This window comes from Plectropomus leopardus, chromosome 8 (assembly GCF_026936395.1).
Source record: "Plectropomus leopardus strain MGB_pleo_1.0 chromosome 8, ASM2693639v1, whole genome shotgun sequence".
Taxonomy (NCBI): Eukaryota; Metazoa; Chordata; class Actinopteri; order Perciformes; family Serranidae; genus Plectropomus; species Plectropomus leopardus.
In genome coordinates, this window is record NC_142183.1 from 22,957,175 (window position 1) to 22,977,023 (window position 19,849).

Consider the following 19,849-nt stretch of genomic DNA (forward strand, 5'->3'; position numbering starts at 1 on the left):
TCATTACAGTAAAGGGGGAATGACATTGATGAATATTCTGGAAAACTGTACAGGAAATCTTTAAATTTATTAAACCGGTTGTTTTCATTGGCCAGGCTTTATTCTCACACTCTGCTGGCTCGTCTTCTTTTAAATGGATGCCTACTGGCAGGTTTCTGGAACAGTCTGGAGAGATCCTGGACCTGCTGAGACCACAGCTTACCACAACCTGTCGTTTTCTGTCTGTCTAAAAGTGCAATTATGGAGAGAACAAGGCATGTTTTCAATAAAGTAAGACTTTATTACATCAGCATATACAAATCTGCGAGTAGGCTCACACAGTCCCACTATATAGATCTACTGACATAAAGAGATCTAATCCTGAATTTATACACATCCAGGCTTTTTTCATGTAACAACAGTAAATGTACTGTATATATAGTTGTTTTTTTTTGTAGTTTAAAACTATGATATATTTCTATCTAGATCTTTATTACACAACATAAGGGCTGACATGTTAGCATGATAAACCTTCATAATGATTATAGATAGTATATGTACTATGACTTACTGTATTTAAAGTGCTTATAAATCATAATGTTATGTACAAGCCGTACAACATTTAACAGCAGTATCATGTCACTTTATAATAAATCTTTCACAGTGTAAATTGTCATCAGTCAAAAACTACAAGCATAACATGGCAGATAAATGAAGGTAGCACATTTAGTACAAAAACTGAGATTTTGGCAATGAAGATATTTAACACTTTTAGGAATGCAGGTTAGGAGCCATGCAGAGACCATGCTACAGAGAGCTGCTTAAAGAAGTTTAGTAGACATGGAAGACTTCAGGCTAAATCGCTTCCAGAAATGTTAAGTGCATTTCTATAAAACTGTTATTTCACATTGTAAAAAATAATAAACTTGATAGTTAGTCTGTGATGTTGTGATGTGGTAGAAAGTCTTCTAATTCAAATTCCTTCCTGAGGTTAGGGAGCACGCAGATGGGAGACTAAAGAAGCTATGAAAAAGACAGAAAAACCGAGTCATTTATTTCAGCAAGCAACATATTCATTATGGTTGTTAGACAAACCTGAGCAAGATATGAAAGATTAGGGAAAATGATAATTAAGTTCAATATGCATTTTTGTCTTTTGTCCGGTTTCCAGCCACTAACAGTAGGAAAAACAAAACTGCAAATTTAATTAAATGGATAATGCTTTTACAGAAACACTGTGACATCAGAATACCATGTTCCAGTACATCATTACCACGAGTGTGACATGAAGTGCTTTGCATCATACAAATGACTGATGAGATGGGTAAGGGGAATGGGTTCAGCTGACCAACAGATGAACTGATGCTGTGTTCGGTTTTCCAATGGCATTATTTATTTGAACAGAAATTATGACAACACTTTTGCTCCATTTATAGACTCACTGTAGATTAATTCAATTATTTTCTTTTAATGTTGCATAGAATTAGACAATTAAATTATCTTACCTCAAACTGCCAACAATTAAAAAACAAATATGAATATTTTAATATACAGTGGTGTTGTCAAAAATATAGATGTATCGATACTCATTTTCCGCTCAATTAATACAACTGTACCAGCTGCACATTCTTGCTTTCTTAATGTTTACTACAGTCATTCTGCTGTTCTCTACAACTAACAAAGACAAGTTGTTGTCACGTTATACCCTTGATATATTTCTCTTTTAATTACAAAAAAAAACCCTTTTATGCCCTCCAAGTCAAACTTTACCCCTGGTATCAACAATGGTATAATATCAATATTTTTCAAGGTATTTTATCAGAGTTGAAAATTCCAGTATTGTACAAAACTAATGTTCAGTATTAGTATTTGTCTTCAGCTTGTGAATTATTACATGTTTAACAGCAGACAAATGTTTCCTCTGTATTAAAACATAACATAACTCACAGCCATCAGTTCAATTCAGTCAGTAACTAAAAGTCTCCTGTTCTACGACAGGACATGAACACACATTCATGGCAAGAACATAAAACAACACAAGCTACATGTTATGATAACAGTCCATGGATTGTGCATCTAGCAGAATCAGCATTAGGGACAAATTAAATACACTGAGCAAAGCTACCTTTTTGATCCATAAGTACACAGTGGCTTATAGCCATCACATTGTTCAGGCTAACATACGTGCATAGTAACAATGACTCTGAGTTCACACATACAGTGTCAGTAAGTAATGATAGATATGACCGTCTCTTTTTCCCATGCTGATGGCAGACACATTCCTGGTTTCACTGGATGTTTGATCCATAAATCAACTGAAAGAAGGAAAAGAAACAGGACAAAATATGGAAAAAAAAGAAAAAAAATGAAGGATTTGGGGAATGGTAGAAATCAAAGGAATAAATGAATGAAATGGAGATGCAACAGTATTTCCGTTGTATCGTCTTTAAACACCTACTTCCTTTCCACAGGCTTACATTTCAGGCTCCATTCAGAGTCACACTGGCAGCACAACTTCTATTTTTGACATTTTAATCAGATTATTAAAACTCACAAAAAACAAAATCTGCAAACCATATTAAGAGCCCAGACACTTGCTGCCTTTTCTGTGCCCTAAAATCCACTGTTGTCAATGTAGACACGCAAAAAAGTGCTTAAAAGCAAAAGCAAGAGTGAAGCTGTCACAGGAGGCAAGCGTTCCCAAGCGCGACAGCTGCACCCCGAAATAAAGGCACTGCATCTGAAATCACAAACTATGCTCTATATATGACTATTATTGTTCAACATGCTTTTGTGTAAATAAATATTCATATTTATCTTTTTAGACATAATGACCTGTAATTACCATGTCACCTCCTGAGAGCCTCCTTGACAGTTGGAGACACGTAACCATTGTAACCAGAGCCAACCCAAGTGCTACAGTTCATTTAAAAAATAGTCTAAAACTATGTTACACCAAGAGAAATAATAAACTTCACAATAGTTAAACTTAAATTGAAGTGTAATTACAATTACGGAGCAGTTTTGGTCACTGTCCCTTATAAATGTTGTCGTCTACCACAGTACAGTGTGGGACATTTTTGTTGGCATAGTGGCCAGCGTTTGCATACTCTAATATTTCACTGGAAATTGTATGCAATTCACATGCATTGGTTCCATACTATTGGTTTCATACCAAGGTTTCAGGCATAATAAAAAAAACTCACATACAGTTTTAGCCTACTAAATAGCATATTATGAACAACCAATCACAGCCAGCAGAGAGTTTTCTACTTACATATCGGTTTATGGTTAAGTTGATTATGCTAATACAGGACTATCCAGAACTTTACAGATGTCAAACTGACATTATTCTAATATGCACTTAAAAAAAAAAAAGCCTGGAAGAAGATGAGCCCTAAACTTGGGAATTAAGCTATGTTGGCTATGCTATTATGGTGAGCTGGTAAGAGTTGCTTTACAAAATCAGGCACAACCTGCCTCCGCGCCCTTGAAAGTTGGCAAAAGTTGGATTTCCAGGCCATAAAAGACAAAGCATGTGTCCCAACCTTTATTAGGTTATATTCACAGGTGGACTGAAATCAGATAAAAACTGAATGTGTCAAGATGTTTCACAATTAATTTCTCAACTAATTTGAGTGATGGGACTCAAATTTAAACTGCCTTTAAGGTCAAAGTCAACAAGACACATGACATTGACACAGCTACCAACCATGATTGTACCAACAAGAAATGGCTGCATGTAAAAATCCACTTTGTCTGTCACTAACGCTGTCTGCTGAGAAAGAGAGGAGGACTTAAGTTTATTGTTTTGTTTGCATCCTAGAAAAACACATCACTATTTTTTAACCATAGCAGAAAAATGAATCCGGCCTATAATGTGCAACTTGAAAAACAAGGTAGTCTTAACAAAGCCTTGCCTTAAACTTAAAACTTACTCAGGTGCATTTTCAACACCTGAAAGCTCTCATCATCCTCCATGTGACAAATCTAAAGCATTATTTCATAAATCCTTTCACTCATATTTAGTGTATGTAACTGTTTTTGCATTTTAAATGTTATAATGTGCTTTTTCTAAAACCGTGTTACACAGCACAGTCAGAAGTATCATCAGCTACAGTATTTTAGAGGTACAGTAGAAACCTGTACCCTGGCCCTGTGTGGTATTACGCGGGATAAATGCCTTTTGCAGTCTTTTCTCACATACATGGTCAGGCATTAAAGTCAGTACAAACTGCCATTAAAAGAGAAAATCTTTCATGGACGTAGGCTTTCTTTTTTAATTCACACGTATTTCTATTTTACTAATCATTGAAGCAGCTTTGGAATACTGGATTTCCTAATTTTGAGCTTCAAGCTGTGTATGTGGACTTTAAGCGCATATAATCGATCCTGACATAAAATGTTTCCACCTGCAGAAATTATAACAGCTCTGTGTGGGATGTCTGAGTATTATCTGCATTGCACATGGCATGAGCAGCATCGGTGAGACCGGTCGAATGTAAACAGAAGTGCCCCTGCCTGAGATACAGTCTGGCAGGTCAGCCCGCAGAGACATAAGCATCAGGCTGTGTCATGCAAGCTGTGACCCTTCCCACTATGTCTGGGCACACTGTGTCAGTCTGAATCTGTCCCTGTATCAGTTTCTGAGCCAACATGGCTTCTGGGAAAATAACATTACCTCATTAATCATGTTGTACGCCTCCTCCCACTGTCCAATCAACTGTGCATAGACTAGTGCTGCACGATTTGGTAAAAATGTGCGATTGCGATTATACTGACCAATATTGCAATTTGCGATTGCGATTACGATAAAATGAATAAAAAAATGATATCATGAGTCTACCTTCTTGGTTATCAAAGGAAAATGCAGAGAATAATAATCGTTTCGAAGTGTGTATGTCTCAACTTAAAACATACAAATATTAAGTAGAATAAGAAAAATACAAAACCTTAAGTTTTTTCAGTACTGTTTTCAAAATAATTTAATATTTTCCTAAAAAACTGGCTTAAGTTTTCTTCTTGGCTTTGGCTGCAGGTGGACTTTCCACAACCAGGCTATCCTCCTCCATTAATACGCAAATCGCAGCCTTTTATGCGGTTGTGTAATTGCACAGCCTGAAATCGCGATTGCAATTGCGATTAGATCAATTGTGCAGCACTAGCATAGATCAGAGAATAATACGTGTCCATTGCTTGTGAATATAATGTATGTGTGGCACTCAACCAATCATCCTTAAATCACCTGAAAGATTTGGACATTATTATTATTTAGTAGCATTAGCCTTGCTTTGACAACCACGGTTCACAAAAAGGAACCGCTTGAGCAGCAGTACAGATGAAGAACGTACTGTAAAAGCAGACTTACTTCTTCTTGTCCTTGTCCTTCTTGAATGGTTGCGAGCAGCCTTGGAGTGCCTGACCCATCAGTGTCTCAGCTGCAACCTTTCTTCTATTGAAGGCATTCATCTCCTCCTCCAGCTCTCGTCTTTTCTCCTCCAGATTCTTCTTCTCTTCCTGGTGCATCCGCTTGAGCTGCTCAAACCTCTCGTGAAGCTATAGATAATGAGGAAGATGATGGGAAAGGGCAAAATGTGAAACAAACCAAATTTGGTATATTTCTTCTAGTTTATTTAAAGATCATGTCAATCCCCACCTCTTTTTCCTTTTCTTTCAGCTCTGCCTCAGTCTCCTTCACTTTGTTTACAAACATCTGTCTCATTTCCTCTTCTTTGCGCTGTAGGTCAACAAGGAACTCCTTTCTCTTGGCTTCATATGTCTCCTGAAGGCTGAAAATCAGAGTGAAAGCAATGTTAAGATCAGTCTGATGACTTAGTGGACAGGATGGATATCCAGGGGCTGGTCGCTCCAGCTGTTTATAGGTTCAAACTCATCTTTGATGTAACATAAATGTTTACTAGGTGGGGATTAATGCATCACAAAAATAAAATGGGTTGAACCACACAAAGTAGTTCTTATGTAGAGCTTAATGTTTACTAAATATTTACAGTAACTGCAAGGCATAAGTGGAGCAATAAAGCTAGCATTTTAACATTTGATCCATTTAGAATGAGTGAAAGAAGTAATATGGTCAACAGCTGACCTGACATTCAATCAAAATGTTGTTCAACAATGATTTAAAACTGGAATTTTTTTAAGTTACATACCACAAAAATAAAAACAATATGCCTCAATTTACAAAATGCTATGCCTATACCATTAGACTAAATGACCAAATAAGGCCATTAAGTTGCATAATCAATACATTCCACTCACTCTTAAGTAAATGAATACTATTAACTCTGAAACACAAATATTTCTCCATGTATGCATATGCAAATAAAACATATTAATTCCCAAATGTACAAAGGATTGCTGGTTGTGTTCAACATGCCACTTGGAGCCTAAAACTGTTATACTTGGACGTTATTTTCCAGTTCCTGATGAGCACCTTTTTACATAGTTGACTGGTTTTGACTGGACAGCTTGAAATGAGTCAGTGGTCACTGAGAACTTAAAAAAGACATAAAATAAAATAAAATAAACAAACTCATAAACAATTAATTCAACCTAACTCTGAACTCAATCTGAGGAATAACAACTAACATATCATGTGTCATTTCATGTACTGGAGTTACTGTGATTTTTCCCCAATATTAGAGAAATAAGCCTGACTAATCTCTAATACATGAAGGCACTGAAAGGTTCAGATGAGTCAAAAATATAACCAAAGGCATCAATTAATTATATCATTAGTTTAATAATTAAACTATAGTCTAGACAGACACATAAAGATTTGGAATTCTCCTTTAAGCTCCAATTGTTTGGTAAAAATAAAAAAGTAAAAAGCATCCCAAATCATATAGACATAGATTTTAATGTGCTGTTTATCAATAAAATAATTAATCAGCACAGTTTTTACATCATAAGGAAGCAGGGTTTTTTTGGTCAGTACCACTGAAGTAAGCTGCCCAGATGCATTACATCACTGCTATCCCTAATTTCACCTGAACGACTGGCTGTCCGGGTCTGTGTCCTTGAAGCCCATCTCTTCTAGCTTGCAGCGACGGTAGAGCTCATAGTGTCGAGCGTGAGTTTGCTCTCGGAGATCCTCCATGTTCACACGCAATAGCATCTCCCTCAGCTTCACAAAATCACAATGGTTTTCATTCTCCACTGGACAAAAAGAGAAACTTGGTCAAGAAAACGCAGCATTCTTCAAACTAAACAGCTGCTACTGTTTGAAGAACTTTTATGATGCTTGTCAAATCCTTTCAGCAGACTCACCCTGTACTGAACCCCAGGGGTACAGCCTCGCTTTCACCATCTTATTTCCAACTTTAACATCATCTACGCTTCCAACCACAGCAAAGGGAAGGTGAGTCTGTAAGATATAGCGTTCATATTTTTACAATGTGGTTTAAAATGATACTACTGTCATTTGTCTATTGTAACATGATTCTAAATATATGTCTTCTCTGGATTCAAATAATGGCTTGAATAGCTCTAATTCTTCAGACTACATTTTCTGTGTTTTCTGCAACTTCAATGAAAATGAGGCTGAAATTAATTTCACTTCATTATTCTATTACTGCTATGCTACTACTCCTATACCAGTAATATAGTGGATAAAACAAGTATTTCTATGTTATTTGAATTGATGAGAAATATCTGAGATGTTGACAGCAGCAGACCACTTACGTGCTCCTAAGTAATGCCAAAAATATGGTGCAGACTAAATATTACAATAGTGGAGAAAGTGAGAAACCATTTAATCTTGTAAAATCAAAACATATTCATTCCCAAGTCATCAAATTCTGACTTTTTCTCACTAGGAGGGGTTATTTTTAAAAGACAATGTATGCATAGAACAAACAGAAACTGACTGTTCCAAAACTGCCCTATATGACAAGTTGTGAAAAATGTGAAACTGTGTTGGTAATAGTTTTTTTTTAAATGTATGTGTTTCTATGTGTTTCTAGGACTCACATTCATGGAGGTGTTGATCTCTGCAACAGCTTCATCCTCTGTTGGGAACTGGTAAATCTGCACTCCATTACTGACCAGCTCACTCATGATCTTGATCTTTAACTTGTCCAGTTCGCTCTTAGATACCGTGTCTGCCTTTGCAATGACGGGGATGATGTTTACCTGCATGGAAAAAACATAATATGAGTGACAGATATACAAAGAAGTTACATTAACTGCTGAAATACAGAGTCAGTGATCACCTTGCTGTCCAGTTTCTTCATTGTGACGAGATCAAGGGACTTCAGGGAGTGTCCGGTGGGAGCGATGAAATACAGGCAGATGTGGATTCTTGTGTCATGGCAGTTAAACAAGGAGCGTTTTATTTTTAGCTCCTCCTCAAGATACCTTTCAAACTGGGCATCAATATACTCAAGAATGGGTTTATAGCTGCACCGAAAGAAAGCACAAGACATAAAACATGAGAATCATTATTTCATCCTTACACAACAATAAACTTTACATCACTTTCCTTGTTTGAAAGCAATGCTGGTATCCTAGTCACAAACTACAGTCTTGTAGCCAAGAATGCCTGCTTTTTTTTAACTCCCTGCCATTGGAGTGCTAATGTCTATTCAGTTTGCATTCGTTCTACCAGTCATATTCACTTTCTTCCCTCCCTCCCAATTCACATGCCAGAAACGGGCCAGATCTCTTTTTTAATTCCATACTGTGTAACTGTGCTGGCTGCAGCTGCAGAGCAAAAGGAGAAATGATTAATAGCTGGTGCTGACCTAACCAATAGTGTTATGTCATTTGCTGTTCCTTTAAAAGAACAAATCTTTTGGGTCGTGGTTAGATGGTAACCCTAGATTTGTGGAACTCGCTTAAAAATACTCTTGTCCCTTCTTTTTATGGTATTATACATTGTGGTTAAGGTCTGGATATGTTTACAAAAAACATAAAAAGCACTTGGTTAGGGTAAAGAAAAGATAATAATGCTTTGGGTTCAAATGATCACTTGAACACGAAACATGAAATCTGGACGATTCTGGAAGTGGAAGATTTTGTGAATCCGGGGTTACCATCTAGAGACAGCCAATCTTTTGGGTGCACAAACTGAATTGAACCATTTCCTGAAACAATACATTACTTTCTCTGTTCAGTTGAGCTCTCAGTCAGTTGCAAGCAAATGTGCAGGGGCAGTTTGAAAATCCCTGTTTTTTGGGTTTTTGTTTTTTTTTATCTCCGCTTTCGTAGTTTACAATGCGTAGCTAAAACTGCATTATGAAATAACAGGTGGCGGAGTCTGAGACGGTCTCAGATCACACCACTGCGAGGGAGTGCAGTATGTTCAGTGATTCATTCATTACAAAGTAAATGTGAGCCTTAACTGATTATTGCTGAGTTGCCACGATAATATCATCATCATTATTTAAAATGGGTAAAATCTTTTTTTCATTGTGGAGCTGCATGAAGCGAATTCAGCATTTCTATGTCTCTTTCTCCCTCCTTGTAGCCTTGGTCTGCTCTGGGGAGAGTTGGTGAGTCCACCTGCACATACAAGAGTTTGCAAAAGTTTTAAATATTTTTCCACTGTATTTAATTTAGTGAGTGGGACAATGTGACTTCCTGTCAAGCCCTGAATGATTTTGAGTACAAATCTTTTTGTGTACTAGTGATTTGGTACACTTAAAAGAACCATTTGCTGATCACTACAAAACAAGAGAAACTTAAATAAAAATGTATTAAAGCAGCACTGAAAATTTCTGCAGGACAGTTTCTTTTCTACAACTTGGACAACACTAAAAGCCAAACATTGACAGGAATCTCTACCTTTCGTCTTTGTTGATCTGGTCTCCGAACCCCACAGTGTGCACAACAGTCAGCTTGAGGTTGACATTGCTCTCCTGCAGATCATAGGTTTGTGGGCGTAGCTGCACCTCACTCTGATAGTGGCTGGCTTCCTCATTTTCAAATGTTGTATTGAAAAGAGTGTTCATTAATGTTGACTTGCCTATCCCTGTCTCACCTTTAAAAAAAAAAGAGAAAAACACAGATGAGGGAGAGACAAGGTGATGCATTAAAGCTCCAAATTCCAAATTAATGCATGTAATGTTTGTAGCCTTAACTCTAGATTATGAACTCCTTGTGGGTGCAAACATACCTACGCAGAGGATGTTGAAGCAGAATCCCTGTGCAACTGATTTGCTGACTAACTGATCTGGAAGACTGTCAAACCCCACATGACCTCCGAGCTCCAGTGTTCGCTTTTCTTCATGCTGAGGTGTTTGAAAAAAAGGCAGGACAAAAATATATCAGACTAAATGGCCTGCACTTTAGCAATATTTCATCACTTCATATCATTAAATATCCAAGGAGTTAATGACAAAAATCGATAAAATGGTGAGGTTAAAAAGTCCTCCTGTCAGTTCCCATCCCCACATTCTGCTTTCAAGCTTAAAAGCATTCTTTGCAAATGAGGTCATCTCCCTCTTCCACTTAACACACTGAACAGTCCGACCTACAAAAAACGCTCTGTCTCAATATCCCAAACCAACTCCTCCTTTATAGACACACAAATCTGAAAAGAAAACAAAAGGCTATGAAAATAATTTGTGTTGTGCAGCACAGATGTCCTCATTTGCATTGTGTGTCTTTTGTCTGTATGCAAAGCTTAAGTATAAGGCCTTAGACAATTTTAATGCAGCAGTCATGGTTTGCCATAAGTATGCTTATATTTAGGACTGAAACTCACAAATACTTTCATCATTGATTGATTATTGATCTATTGATTATTTAGCACATCTTAGCATTTTTTTGTAATTTTCTTTTGGTAAATTTTTCTGTTGCAGTGCTTTGAATTATTTGTATTCCTCTTAATATTTTTATTGTATGTTTAGTGTATGCACCAAAAACCAAAGCAAATTCCTTGTAAGTGAAAAACTACTTTGCAATAAATATATTTCTGATTCTGAATCTGATTTCTGATTTACCTTATCATAATTCGTTTTTTGCTCAACCAATTGTACAAAACCAAAGTATTTGATTTATTAATGATTAAAACAGAAGAAAGCATCAAATCTGAAAACTGTTGGAATACAAAATGTTTACTTTCATAACTTACATAGTTGATTTATCCTATAGTTATCTAATGATTTTCCAGACTGAGACCTGATTCAAGCTAATAAGACTATGACTGCACTCATAATATCTACTCTTACAGTATATCAACTACACTTGTTTCACAAACATCACAGTCTTTACTTTTCATGTTCATAAATTAAACACTGAAAATACATAAGGAATTTGAATCCATACATAATAACACATACTATACTATACTATGTTGCCCTGGTTGTTAAAGCTGGGAGGCAGCTCATCTCTCCTCTCCCAGATACCCTGGGATGCTGGCATCTTGCAAAAGGCTCAACATGAGGATCAGGATGTGTTCAATACAACAATCATCCGTTTCTATCCCTCTCCCTTCTCACAGACACACAAAGAGCTCTTTATCTCGATGTTGTTTCACAGGGTGGGAGGATATCCAAGCAGCCCTGGTACCCATAACTCCCTTTAAACAAACACACACACACCACCTTAACTTGAACTCCTCCATCATTTGCAGTGCAACCTGTAAACAGGACACTAGCCGCGCACTGTCAGCTATGATAGCTTTTTAATCAGTACATTGACGACCACGAATTACAAGTTTGGCTAATTTTTTCGCTGACCAATCTCGAGGAGCTAGCTACCACTTGAGGAGCCTGCTACTTGTGTTTATCCTCTTAACTCAGTCTTTTAACTGCCTGCTGTCCTGTGTTTCGGTGGTCCCTTCAGTTCAGCACCCGTGTACACCTGTCACAGTGCTGAAATGGTAAACAGCGTCGTGCTGTCTCATGCTGGACAGTTGGATGCTGAAGTGCTTTTTTTCGGTCGTCCCCACAGCATCAAACAGGGACGATGGTGCGTCGTTTCTATTGAATCAAACGCAGCTAAAAATCCGTCATATCCCGATTCATTAGACTGTACGCTTCCTAAACACCGCAGCTCCGATCCCGCTGCATTCTCTCCACACTTCTCAACACCATCCTCCTGCTCTCACATACACCTGAATGCCATGTTAGTTAAATGTCTACTCTGTCGACAACTCATGAGTCACCGCAGGCCCGCAGACAGCACATCATCATACTTACTGCGAAAACATCTACCTCATTGGCCGCCATCGTCACAAGTGGCTGTGTGCGGGAATTATCTGTCTTCAGCCAGACCTGCTCCACACATGAATCACGGACAGACTCACACTGCTTTCAATATGGCCACTTGGAGGCAACACCCCCTCGGTGCCGGAGGGCGACATTACAACAGCTCTGTAAAAGCCTACTTCAGCCTTTATTGTAGCTCTGAAGGAGTTTGATGCAGGCTCTTTTTTTGTTAGATTGCTTGTGAGAATTAAAGAAAGAAAGAAAAAGAACTGCAGCTACAGTGGGGAAGGACCAGTTCAGGGTAGCTGAAAAGCATGAGCTATACTGCAGTGCTGGCTGAAATATGTAAGAATATGGTTAAGTGCTAGGAATAGTTAAAATAATGGTAAGGGGTCTAATTAGTACGATTATCAGTGATATGTTGAATTATACCTATGAAATATAGATTGATCCTCACTTCCAATGCTTAAGCTTTCCATTTATAACATGAGGACACACTGATGAACACTGTCTAAAATGTGTTGGTGTGGTTTCAAAAATACTAGCACAACAGCACATTGTCTGATTTTGTTTGTAAAATGTCTCAAATTGTGTGTGTGTGTGTATGTGTGTGTGTGTGTGTGTGTGTATTGGTTTGTCCAATGGTAATTGCCATGGTAACGGTTACTGCTGAGTAAACTTCTGGGTCTGCCCATTGATACCAGAGATTTGAGTTGAACCACTCCTCTAAATAGCCTACACTGACCCTCTATCAAACACAATACTCCAAAATCACTCATGTCTTTAGAGAGGACAACCCGATGAACATTTCAGTGGTCAAGCTATGTCTGAAGAGTTAAACGTGAATGTGATCACAGCTTAAAGACTGGCATGATCTGCTACTCTTCAGAGGTTTCTGGTCTCAGTTTCAGGCTCTCTGTGCCAGCCATATAATTCTGATTGATTCCAGAGCAACAATGTTTGAAAGAGCGCAAGTTTAAAATATCTTTACACTTTGTTCAATTATAATTTTAAGTAGTCAGAATGTATACAGCTCATAAATGGACACTGTTTACGTAAACATCCAATCAATACTTATTTATTGGATTCTTTAAGTATATTTCGATGCTAAACTTTAATACTTTTACTTAAGTTACATTTTCAATGCAGAACATTTACTTGTAACAATGTTTCTACACTGTCAAATTAGCACTTTTAATAAAGTACAAGACCTAAGTAGTTCTTCTACCACTGATACACTGTCTATATGGACTACCAATACCACTATGATTTACCAAGTAATATTTTCAACAAAAGTGACTTGATTTAGCAAAAAACTGAACTTCACTATAGTGTGGAATATCAGTGGAATCAGTGTGCATGTGACTCAGTGTTGTGAAGTGCACAAACAGAAGCCAAAGACACCTGAGGTAACACTGACAACCTCACATCTGTACTGAACTGCAGCTGCCTCACAGACAGTTGATGTAGAGGCAAAGATGCTCTATTTCTGTCTCTCCATTTTCTTTCTCTTTTTCACCCTTTCAAGTGTTGACGTCTGCGTGTTATGAGCACAGTACACCGTGTACGTTTGGTGAGTTGTAGAATCTACAGAGAGAAAATAAAATGAATCTTTTTCTGTGATCTACTGTTACCTGGCCATCAGCTAGCTGTCATGGAAACGTGGAAATACAAAATTGAGAACAGGTGTTTAAATTATTCTGTAAAGTTTTATGTACACTAACATAAAGCACGAGACTAAATACTTAATCCCTTAATATTATTACTTTTTTCTTGCAAATTTACAAGTTTGATCTCCTATTAAAATGAATATTTTTCCTGAACGTGTATAACTTAAATGTCATAATATTATTATTATTATTGCTGTATTATGTTTTAATTATGATTTCTATTTGAATACATTAATTTGTCAATTCTTAAGTTTTTCCTAGCCTGGGAAAAGTGTCATGGGTTGCAAAGGAGCCATCATTTGGGTTTATTGTTTTTATGACAGGGGATGATGTAACACAATTTTGATTAAAATGACAAAATATACAGATTTATAGCCTATATAAATATAAAAAAGTGTTTATAGAAAGTTATGAAAATGTTCTTGCTGCATTAAACAAACTAAATCAAAACAATAAATATAAAAATATAGTTAGTAAATATAATTTTATAACATTTAACTCTCAGATGTTTTATATGGACATAAGCTCAAATGCTATACACACACACACACACACACACACACACACAATTCGTTCTTAGCTTTTCTTGGCAGCTTTCATATTGATCCACTATCCACAGCCAGTGTTTTTATTTCCCCATTTGAACTGGGCCTTTAACGGGCAGAGCCATGACAATAAACGGGTGAATATATTAGATGAGGCGCCGGAAGCTGCAGGTTGGTGGAGGACAACAGAGAGGGGAGCACGGACAGCAGGGAGATTATCCCTCGGGCTACTATCTAAGCTATCAATTAGACCTTTATATATTTTTACAACTTTGGAACAAAATGGCTTTGACCCAGGAATGTGTTTTATCTTTTTTGCTGGAGCACGGAGGCAAAGTGAAGAACTCGGAACTGCTGAACAACTTCAGGAGCCAAATCAACAGCAGTGATCCCGCGGAAAAGCAGCACAATAGGGACCTTTTCAAGAAGCTGGTGAACAGCGTCGCTGTGGTCAAACAGATCGACGAGGTAAAGTTTGTGGTCGTGAAGAAAAGGTATCAAGACTTTGTTAATAAAGAGGTGGCGCAGGATGCATCGCAGGACAAGCAGATGGATGACAGTTTCTCGAGCCAAAACACGAGCTTTTCGTACACATCTCCTCATCGAGCCGAGCAAGCCAGGGTGATTTATTCTGACATCGAGAACAATAATATGTGCTATCCCTCAAATAAAAATGACAGTTATCATAGCGATGCCAAAAGGAAGTCTGAGGGAAGCATGCAGGAAAGGACACAGTTATCAAGACACGTGTGTGCGGATGCGACCACTGTTAAAGTCCTGAATATCTCCGGAGATCAGGCCAGCAGGACGAGGAAATCTGGAGCTGTGTTTGCTGTCATCGCAGTCACATCCCCTCCGAGAGACTCCGCACCAGCGACACAAGATAAATCACATTCCCAAGTGCATAATACTTCAGACAATCCAATCAGGTTGGTAACCAAAGTTTCTGTACCACCAGTGCCAACTCGCAATCCTTGCAAGAAGGGCGCACTAGCTGACGCCCAGTGTTGGAAAAACAGACAGACAGTGGACGTGCAACCCCCAGGCTTCCCCTTGGTGAGGCCCCAAAACAAGAGAGATGATGCAAAGTACTCAGAGTGTGTGCCTCTGGAGCCATTAGCTCACGAGTGGTTGGTAAAGTGTGCTGCTGGGCTCTGGGGACAGATCTATGGTTTGCTGCTGCAGGATGCACGGCTAGCACAGAAGAAAGACTTCATGTCAGGATTTACAGCTTTGCACTGGGCTGCAAAGGACGGCAACAGCGAGATGATACACAAGCTTGTGAATATCTCCAGGAAAAAAGGCACTTATGTTGACATCAACAGTAAAGCCCATGGAGGATACACACCTTTACACATCGCAGCCATGCATGGCCACACTAAAGTCATGGTTTTGCTTGTTCAAAGTTATGGAGCTAATGTCAATGAAAGAGATAATGATGGCAAGAAGGCCTTCCACTACCTGGGCAAAGGTGTGTCTGCTGAGGTCAGAGGAATTATGGGAGGACTGCAGCAGAGCAAGTACAAGGAGAAGACAGACGATGGAGAATACAGAGAGCACCCAAAAGGCTTCAACACAATTAGTAAATTGTTTCAGCCTCACACAGGGAAGAAACAAAAAACTAAGTTTGTTAATGAGTGGTGACAATGATGTGGATCACAGGAGAAGCTGGACTATTTTAAAATAATAACAGATAGTACTTTCTTAGTTTGTTAAAGCTTTGAAACCTGAGCAAATCTACTTGATTTCTGCCAAAAACATGGACCCAGAAATTAGAAAAAAAAAAAAAAAAAAATTGTAAAAAGTTACAAGAAAATTACCTAAAAATTAGCAAGAAAGGGGAAATAAATAACAAAGCAACAAAAAAGAAAATGATGGGAAAAAGTACTAAAAATAAAATATTATATATTCTGTAACATTTTTTAAATATATAAGTCTACATCATAAATACAGTTTCTGGACATTTTGCCCTTTTTTTGAGTGGTATTGGGGTTTGTAAAATCCCTTTTTTCTCTCTTGCTCTCCTATTTTTAACATTAATTTTCTGGCTGTTTTCTTGTTGCCTTATAACCAATTTCTTGGAATTTGCTTATTGCCTTTTTCCCCATGTTTTTGAAAAGAATTTGGGTTTCAAAGGTAAAGTGCTTCTAAAGGGTGTCTGAATGCAGCCAAACAAAACTGATGTCTATCCCGGTTTTTAAAGGGTTAATATAAAAATATCTTTATACCAGTATTTATCCTTTGGATCACTTAAAGTGTGTAACTTTATTAAAAGTGTGTAGGTTCTCAGTACTTATCATACAGGGTTCCCACAGTCTTTGAAAAACTGGAAAAGCCATGCAAATTTAAAATGACATTTTCCAAGCCTGGAAAAGTCATGGAAAAAGTAAAACTCATGAAAGTTTTGAAAAAACATGTTATTTTGTTGTGTTTAATTAAATTGTCACAGTAGCTATCAGTGTAACGCAGATCTATTATGCGTCTATCTGTAAGTAACGCTTACTGTCCCATTTCTTTATTTTCTCCCTGCATTTTGTCTCTGTCTCTGTGTATGCCAGCTAGCTAAATTTATGTTTGAATAGAGTTTGATATGTTTGAATAATGCAGTGCAAGTGGGGCAAGAAAAAAAATCGGTCCTTGAAAGGTCATGGAAAAGTTTTGAAATTGTGTGGTCACCTTGTATTGTAGCTTTCTTGTACAGTGTATCACTGTTAGATGTGCTATTAATGATATTTATAATTTAATCATCTTTTTTTCTTTAGTTAAATTCCATGTATTAACGATGAATATGCTATTTTGAACACATTTAACTTATATTTCTTACTAATAAAACTGTCAGAGATATTCACACTTATTTTTAATACCTAAAGTGTGATAAATCTAGAAAGCTACCTCTTAATTTGTGTCTAAAAGGTATGTGGAAATATAAAACAGACCACATCTGGGCTATCAACACTGGTGTGAACCGAGTCATTGTGTTGCTGAAGCAAATTGCTTATTTTTTATTTGTCTAAATCATTTATGGATATTTTGATCATCAAACTGAAATCGGCTAAAGTTCTTAAAAGCAAACAGTGTGCCAACAAGTGTTAGGCTTTAACATTTAAAAAAAATTACCTCTCAACTTCATTAAAAGCAGGGGTCGACGGGACCTTTGTGGGGCGAGTTGTGCGAAGCAGGCATCCAGATTGGGTGGTGGAATGTCTCCTTTATCATCTCTTTGTGAACTTGAGCTGTAATGGATGAGAAAGGCCTCCTTTTGTGGGACAACATGGGCTTCATTCTGTGGACTGCTGTGGCAAAAAAGACACAAATGGAACACATTACACCATGCTCCTGATACCACATAGTAAACAATAATTTTAGTATTTATTAGGCATACAGCCAAATAAATGTTTGACATAATTTCTCTCGTGTGCAAAAAAAGAAGCCAAAGATTAAACTGTACAGTGAGGTCTAATTTAAATCCTAAGGAAATAAACCTTAAGTGGAAAACAACCTCGTAAAAATTACAGACATATTGTCATTAATAAATAAATGGCCGTCTTTTCTCAGATCAGACATGCTTTAAAGCCGTCATCAGCCTTTGTATTTGCAGTACAAAACACTGTTTTTATCCTTAACTGACCTGGAGAAAAACAGTCCCTGATGAATGAAAAGAGTTGGCGCTTAGACAATGAAGCCATAAGCAAAACAGTGCCAGAACAATGTCCTTTGTCTTTTTATCTGGAAAAGAAGCCGCTTGCATAATGATCCCGACAAGGACAGCCACACTCACAGCAACTGTTCAACATTCAGTAGTAGAATACTTTATGTACACATAAAATACTTTATGTGTCATCCCACCTCAAACTGTTTCTTTGCAAGTAAACTGAATGATCAGAAAAAAAGTCTACCACAGCCTTCCTGTTTCTCTAATTTAATGGTTCAGGCAAAATCTGCCGACATCAAAGACTGTCCAACAATACTGTGATGTGGTCCAGGTCTTATATAATTTCCTGTAAGTACAAAATGAGGGAGTACCTCATTTTTTCCTTATATCTTTCTTAACATGGAAGTGTTGGATGGCACTAACAGTATCATTTCTTTATTTTTTAGAACCTTTCAGGCAGTGGAGCTGAAAACTTTATGCGTGTCCTTTTGGATAGTAACACAGGGAAAACCGTATGATCAACAAAATGGTTAATCCCCTAAAATACATCGACAGTAATGCTATCCACCAACACTATGCAAACAACCATTGTAGAAAGAGCTGTTTGCTGATAGCATTATAATGTAACTTCACTGGTGTGGTGTCTTAAAACAAAGTAAGACAGCAAATTTATTACTAGAAACAAAAATACTCTTTGTCTTGTCAGCAACCACAACATAAGGGCCAATTACAGCTATTTTCACTGCACAACACGAGCAGTGCTTTAGCTGACAAATTTTGATTTCAATATCATTTTGAGTCACTAGCTCTTACAAAGTAACATAAAATGTTCTTGTTTGTTTATCTTAAATGATTTTAACAGATGAGCAATGTTGTGTCCCTTTACTTGCTCTTCATATTTCAACCAGTAGAGGGCAGGGTATGCTAATAGTGTAAATCTTAATGATCACATAAGTAAGTAGTTGTTTAAAAAGGTTTATTTTAGGTTTATTTTTACTTCATATAACTGATGTTCCTTTTTAATTGGGTGAGAAGACTTACAATGGTTTTTCTAACTGGTCAATGCTGATATGTGTTAAAAGACTGCAACGTACGTAGTTTTAAGTATGATAATGTCAAATGTGAGCATAAATCACAAAACAAGAGCCACCTGCTAAAACTGACTGAAATAAATTTCATGATATCAGTAAGAATATTTGTACAACTGATATAAAATTGAATAAATGTAGAATTACATTAATCAAACTGATCTCCACTGCAAAAAACATTGCAATAATACCAGACAAACCCTTATATATAACATTAAATTGTGTATTTTGTTATTTTGAAAGCATAACTTTATTTAAGTCATTTATTTGGACAATAAAATTGTGGAATATGATAACATATCATCACAATAATATTACACTGAAAATCGATGAGCGATTGCTGTGTCCTAATACCTACCAAGCTGAAAACCGCAGCAGGGTGTGCTTTTCCACACACCTCAGTAGTCGGTATATACTATGCAAACTGCCAAAGATAAGCAAAACATCCACTGTACAATAACACTGTTAAGTCAAAATAAAGTATTTTATTTGTAACTTCCAGTAAATTTGGCAGTATAATTAGTTCTGCAATCTGCTGCCTGACAGAGTATTGCAGACCCAAACACTGTAAAACCAAAAAGCTGATGTTATAGAAAAATATTGCAAACAAACTGTAATTTGCATATTCATTTTGACCTGTTGCCACTGAACTGTCAAGCTAACACACTTTATGAGTACCCCGTTAGTGTTTAACGCTTACTAGTATTACTGTCATGTCAGGAGAGCTTCAGTTAACGGATGA

At 37.2% G+C, this 19,849-nt stretch overlaps 2 protein-coding genes across 4 annotated transcripts; one reads left to right on the plus strand and one right to left on the minus strand.

Moving 5' to 3' along the window:
* Positions 1-257: 257 nt before the first annotated feature.
* On the minus strand, positions 258-12,301 carry LOC121947974 (septin-8-A-like). Of its 3 annotated transcripts, none has more exons than XM_042493188.2 (10): positions 12,159-12,301; positions 10,115-10,229; positions 9,784-9,979; positions 8,211-8,397; positions 7,969-8,130; positions 7,267-7,363; positions 6,987-7,155; positions 5,636-5,768; positions 5,348-5,535; positions 258-1,002 (listed from the first exon to the last, which is right to left on the minus strand). In XM_042493188.2, the coding sequence occupies exons 1-10, from the start codon at positions 12,171-12,173 to the stop codon at positions 948-950; spliced, it is 1,317 nt and encodes a 438-aa protein (XP_042349122.1). In that variant the 5' UTR covers positions 12,174-12,301; the 3' UTR covers positions 258-947. The 3 variants fall into 3 exon arrangements, with proteins under 3 accessions (XP_042349122.1, XP_042349120.1, XP_042349123.1); XM_042493186.2 differs by having other exon boundaries at positions 12,144-12,293; XM_042493189.2 differs by lacking the exon at positions 258-1,002 and adding an exon at positions 1,350-2,294 and having other exon boundaries at positions 12,144-12,293.
* Positions 12,302-14,530: 2,229 nt separating this feature from the next.
* Positions 14,531-17,211, plus strand: sowahab (sosondowah ankyrin repeat domain family member Ab). The gene has a single exon (XM_042493874.2). The coding sequence runs from the start codon at positions 14,650-14,652 to the stop codon at positions 16,009-16,011; it is 1,362 nt and encodes a 453-aa protein (XP_042349808.2). The 5' UTR covers positions 14,531-14,649; the 3' UTR covers positions 16,012-17,211.
* The last annotated feature ends 2,638 nt before the right edge of the window (positions 17,212-19,849 follow it).

Excerpts from the sequence above, each read along its gene's own strand:
- sowahab (XM_042493874.2), top strand. The coding sequence starts at position 14,650 with ATGGCTTTGACCCAGGAATGTGTTTTATCTTTTTTGCTGGAGCACGGA.
- LOC121947974 (XM_042493186.2), bottom strand. The coding sequence starts at position 12,173 with ATGGCGGCCAATGAGGTAGATGTTTTCGCA. Across the intron at positions 8,131-8,210 it reads TGAAGAAACTGGACAGCAAG|GTAAACATCATCCCCGTCAT; the intron begins GTGATCACTGAC and ends TTTTCCATGCAG. Across the intron at positions 7,156-7,266 it reads CCCCTGGGGTTCAGTACAGG|TGGAGAATGAAAACCATTGT; the intron begins GTGAGTCTGCTG and ends CTTTTTGTCCAG.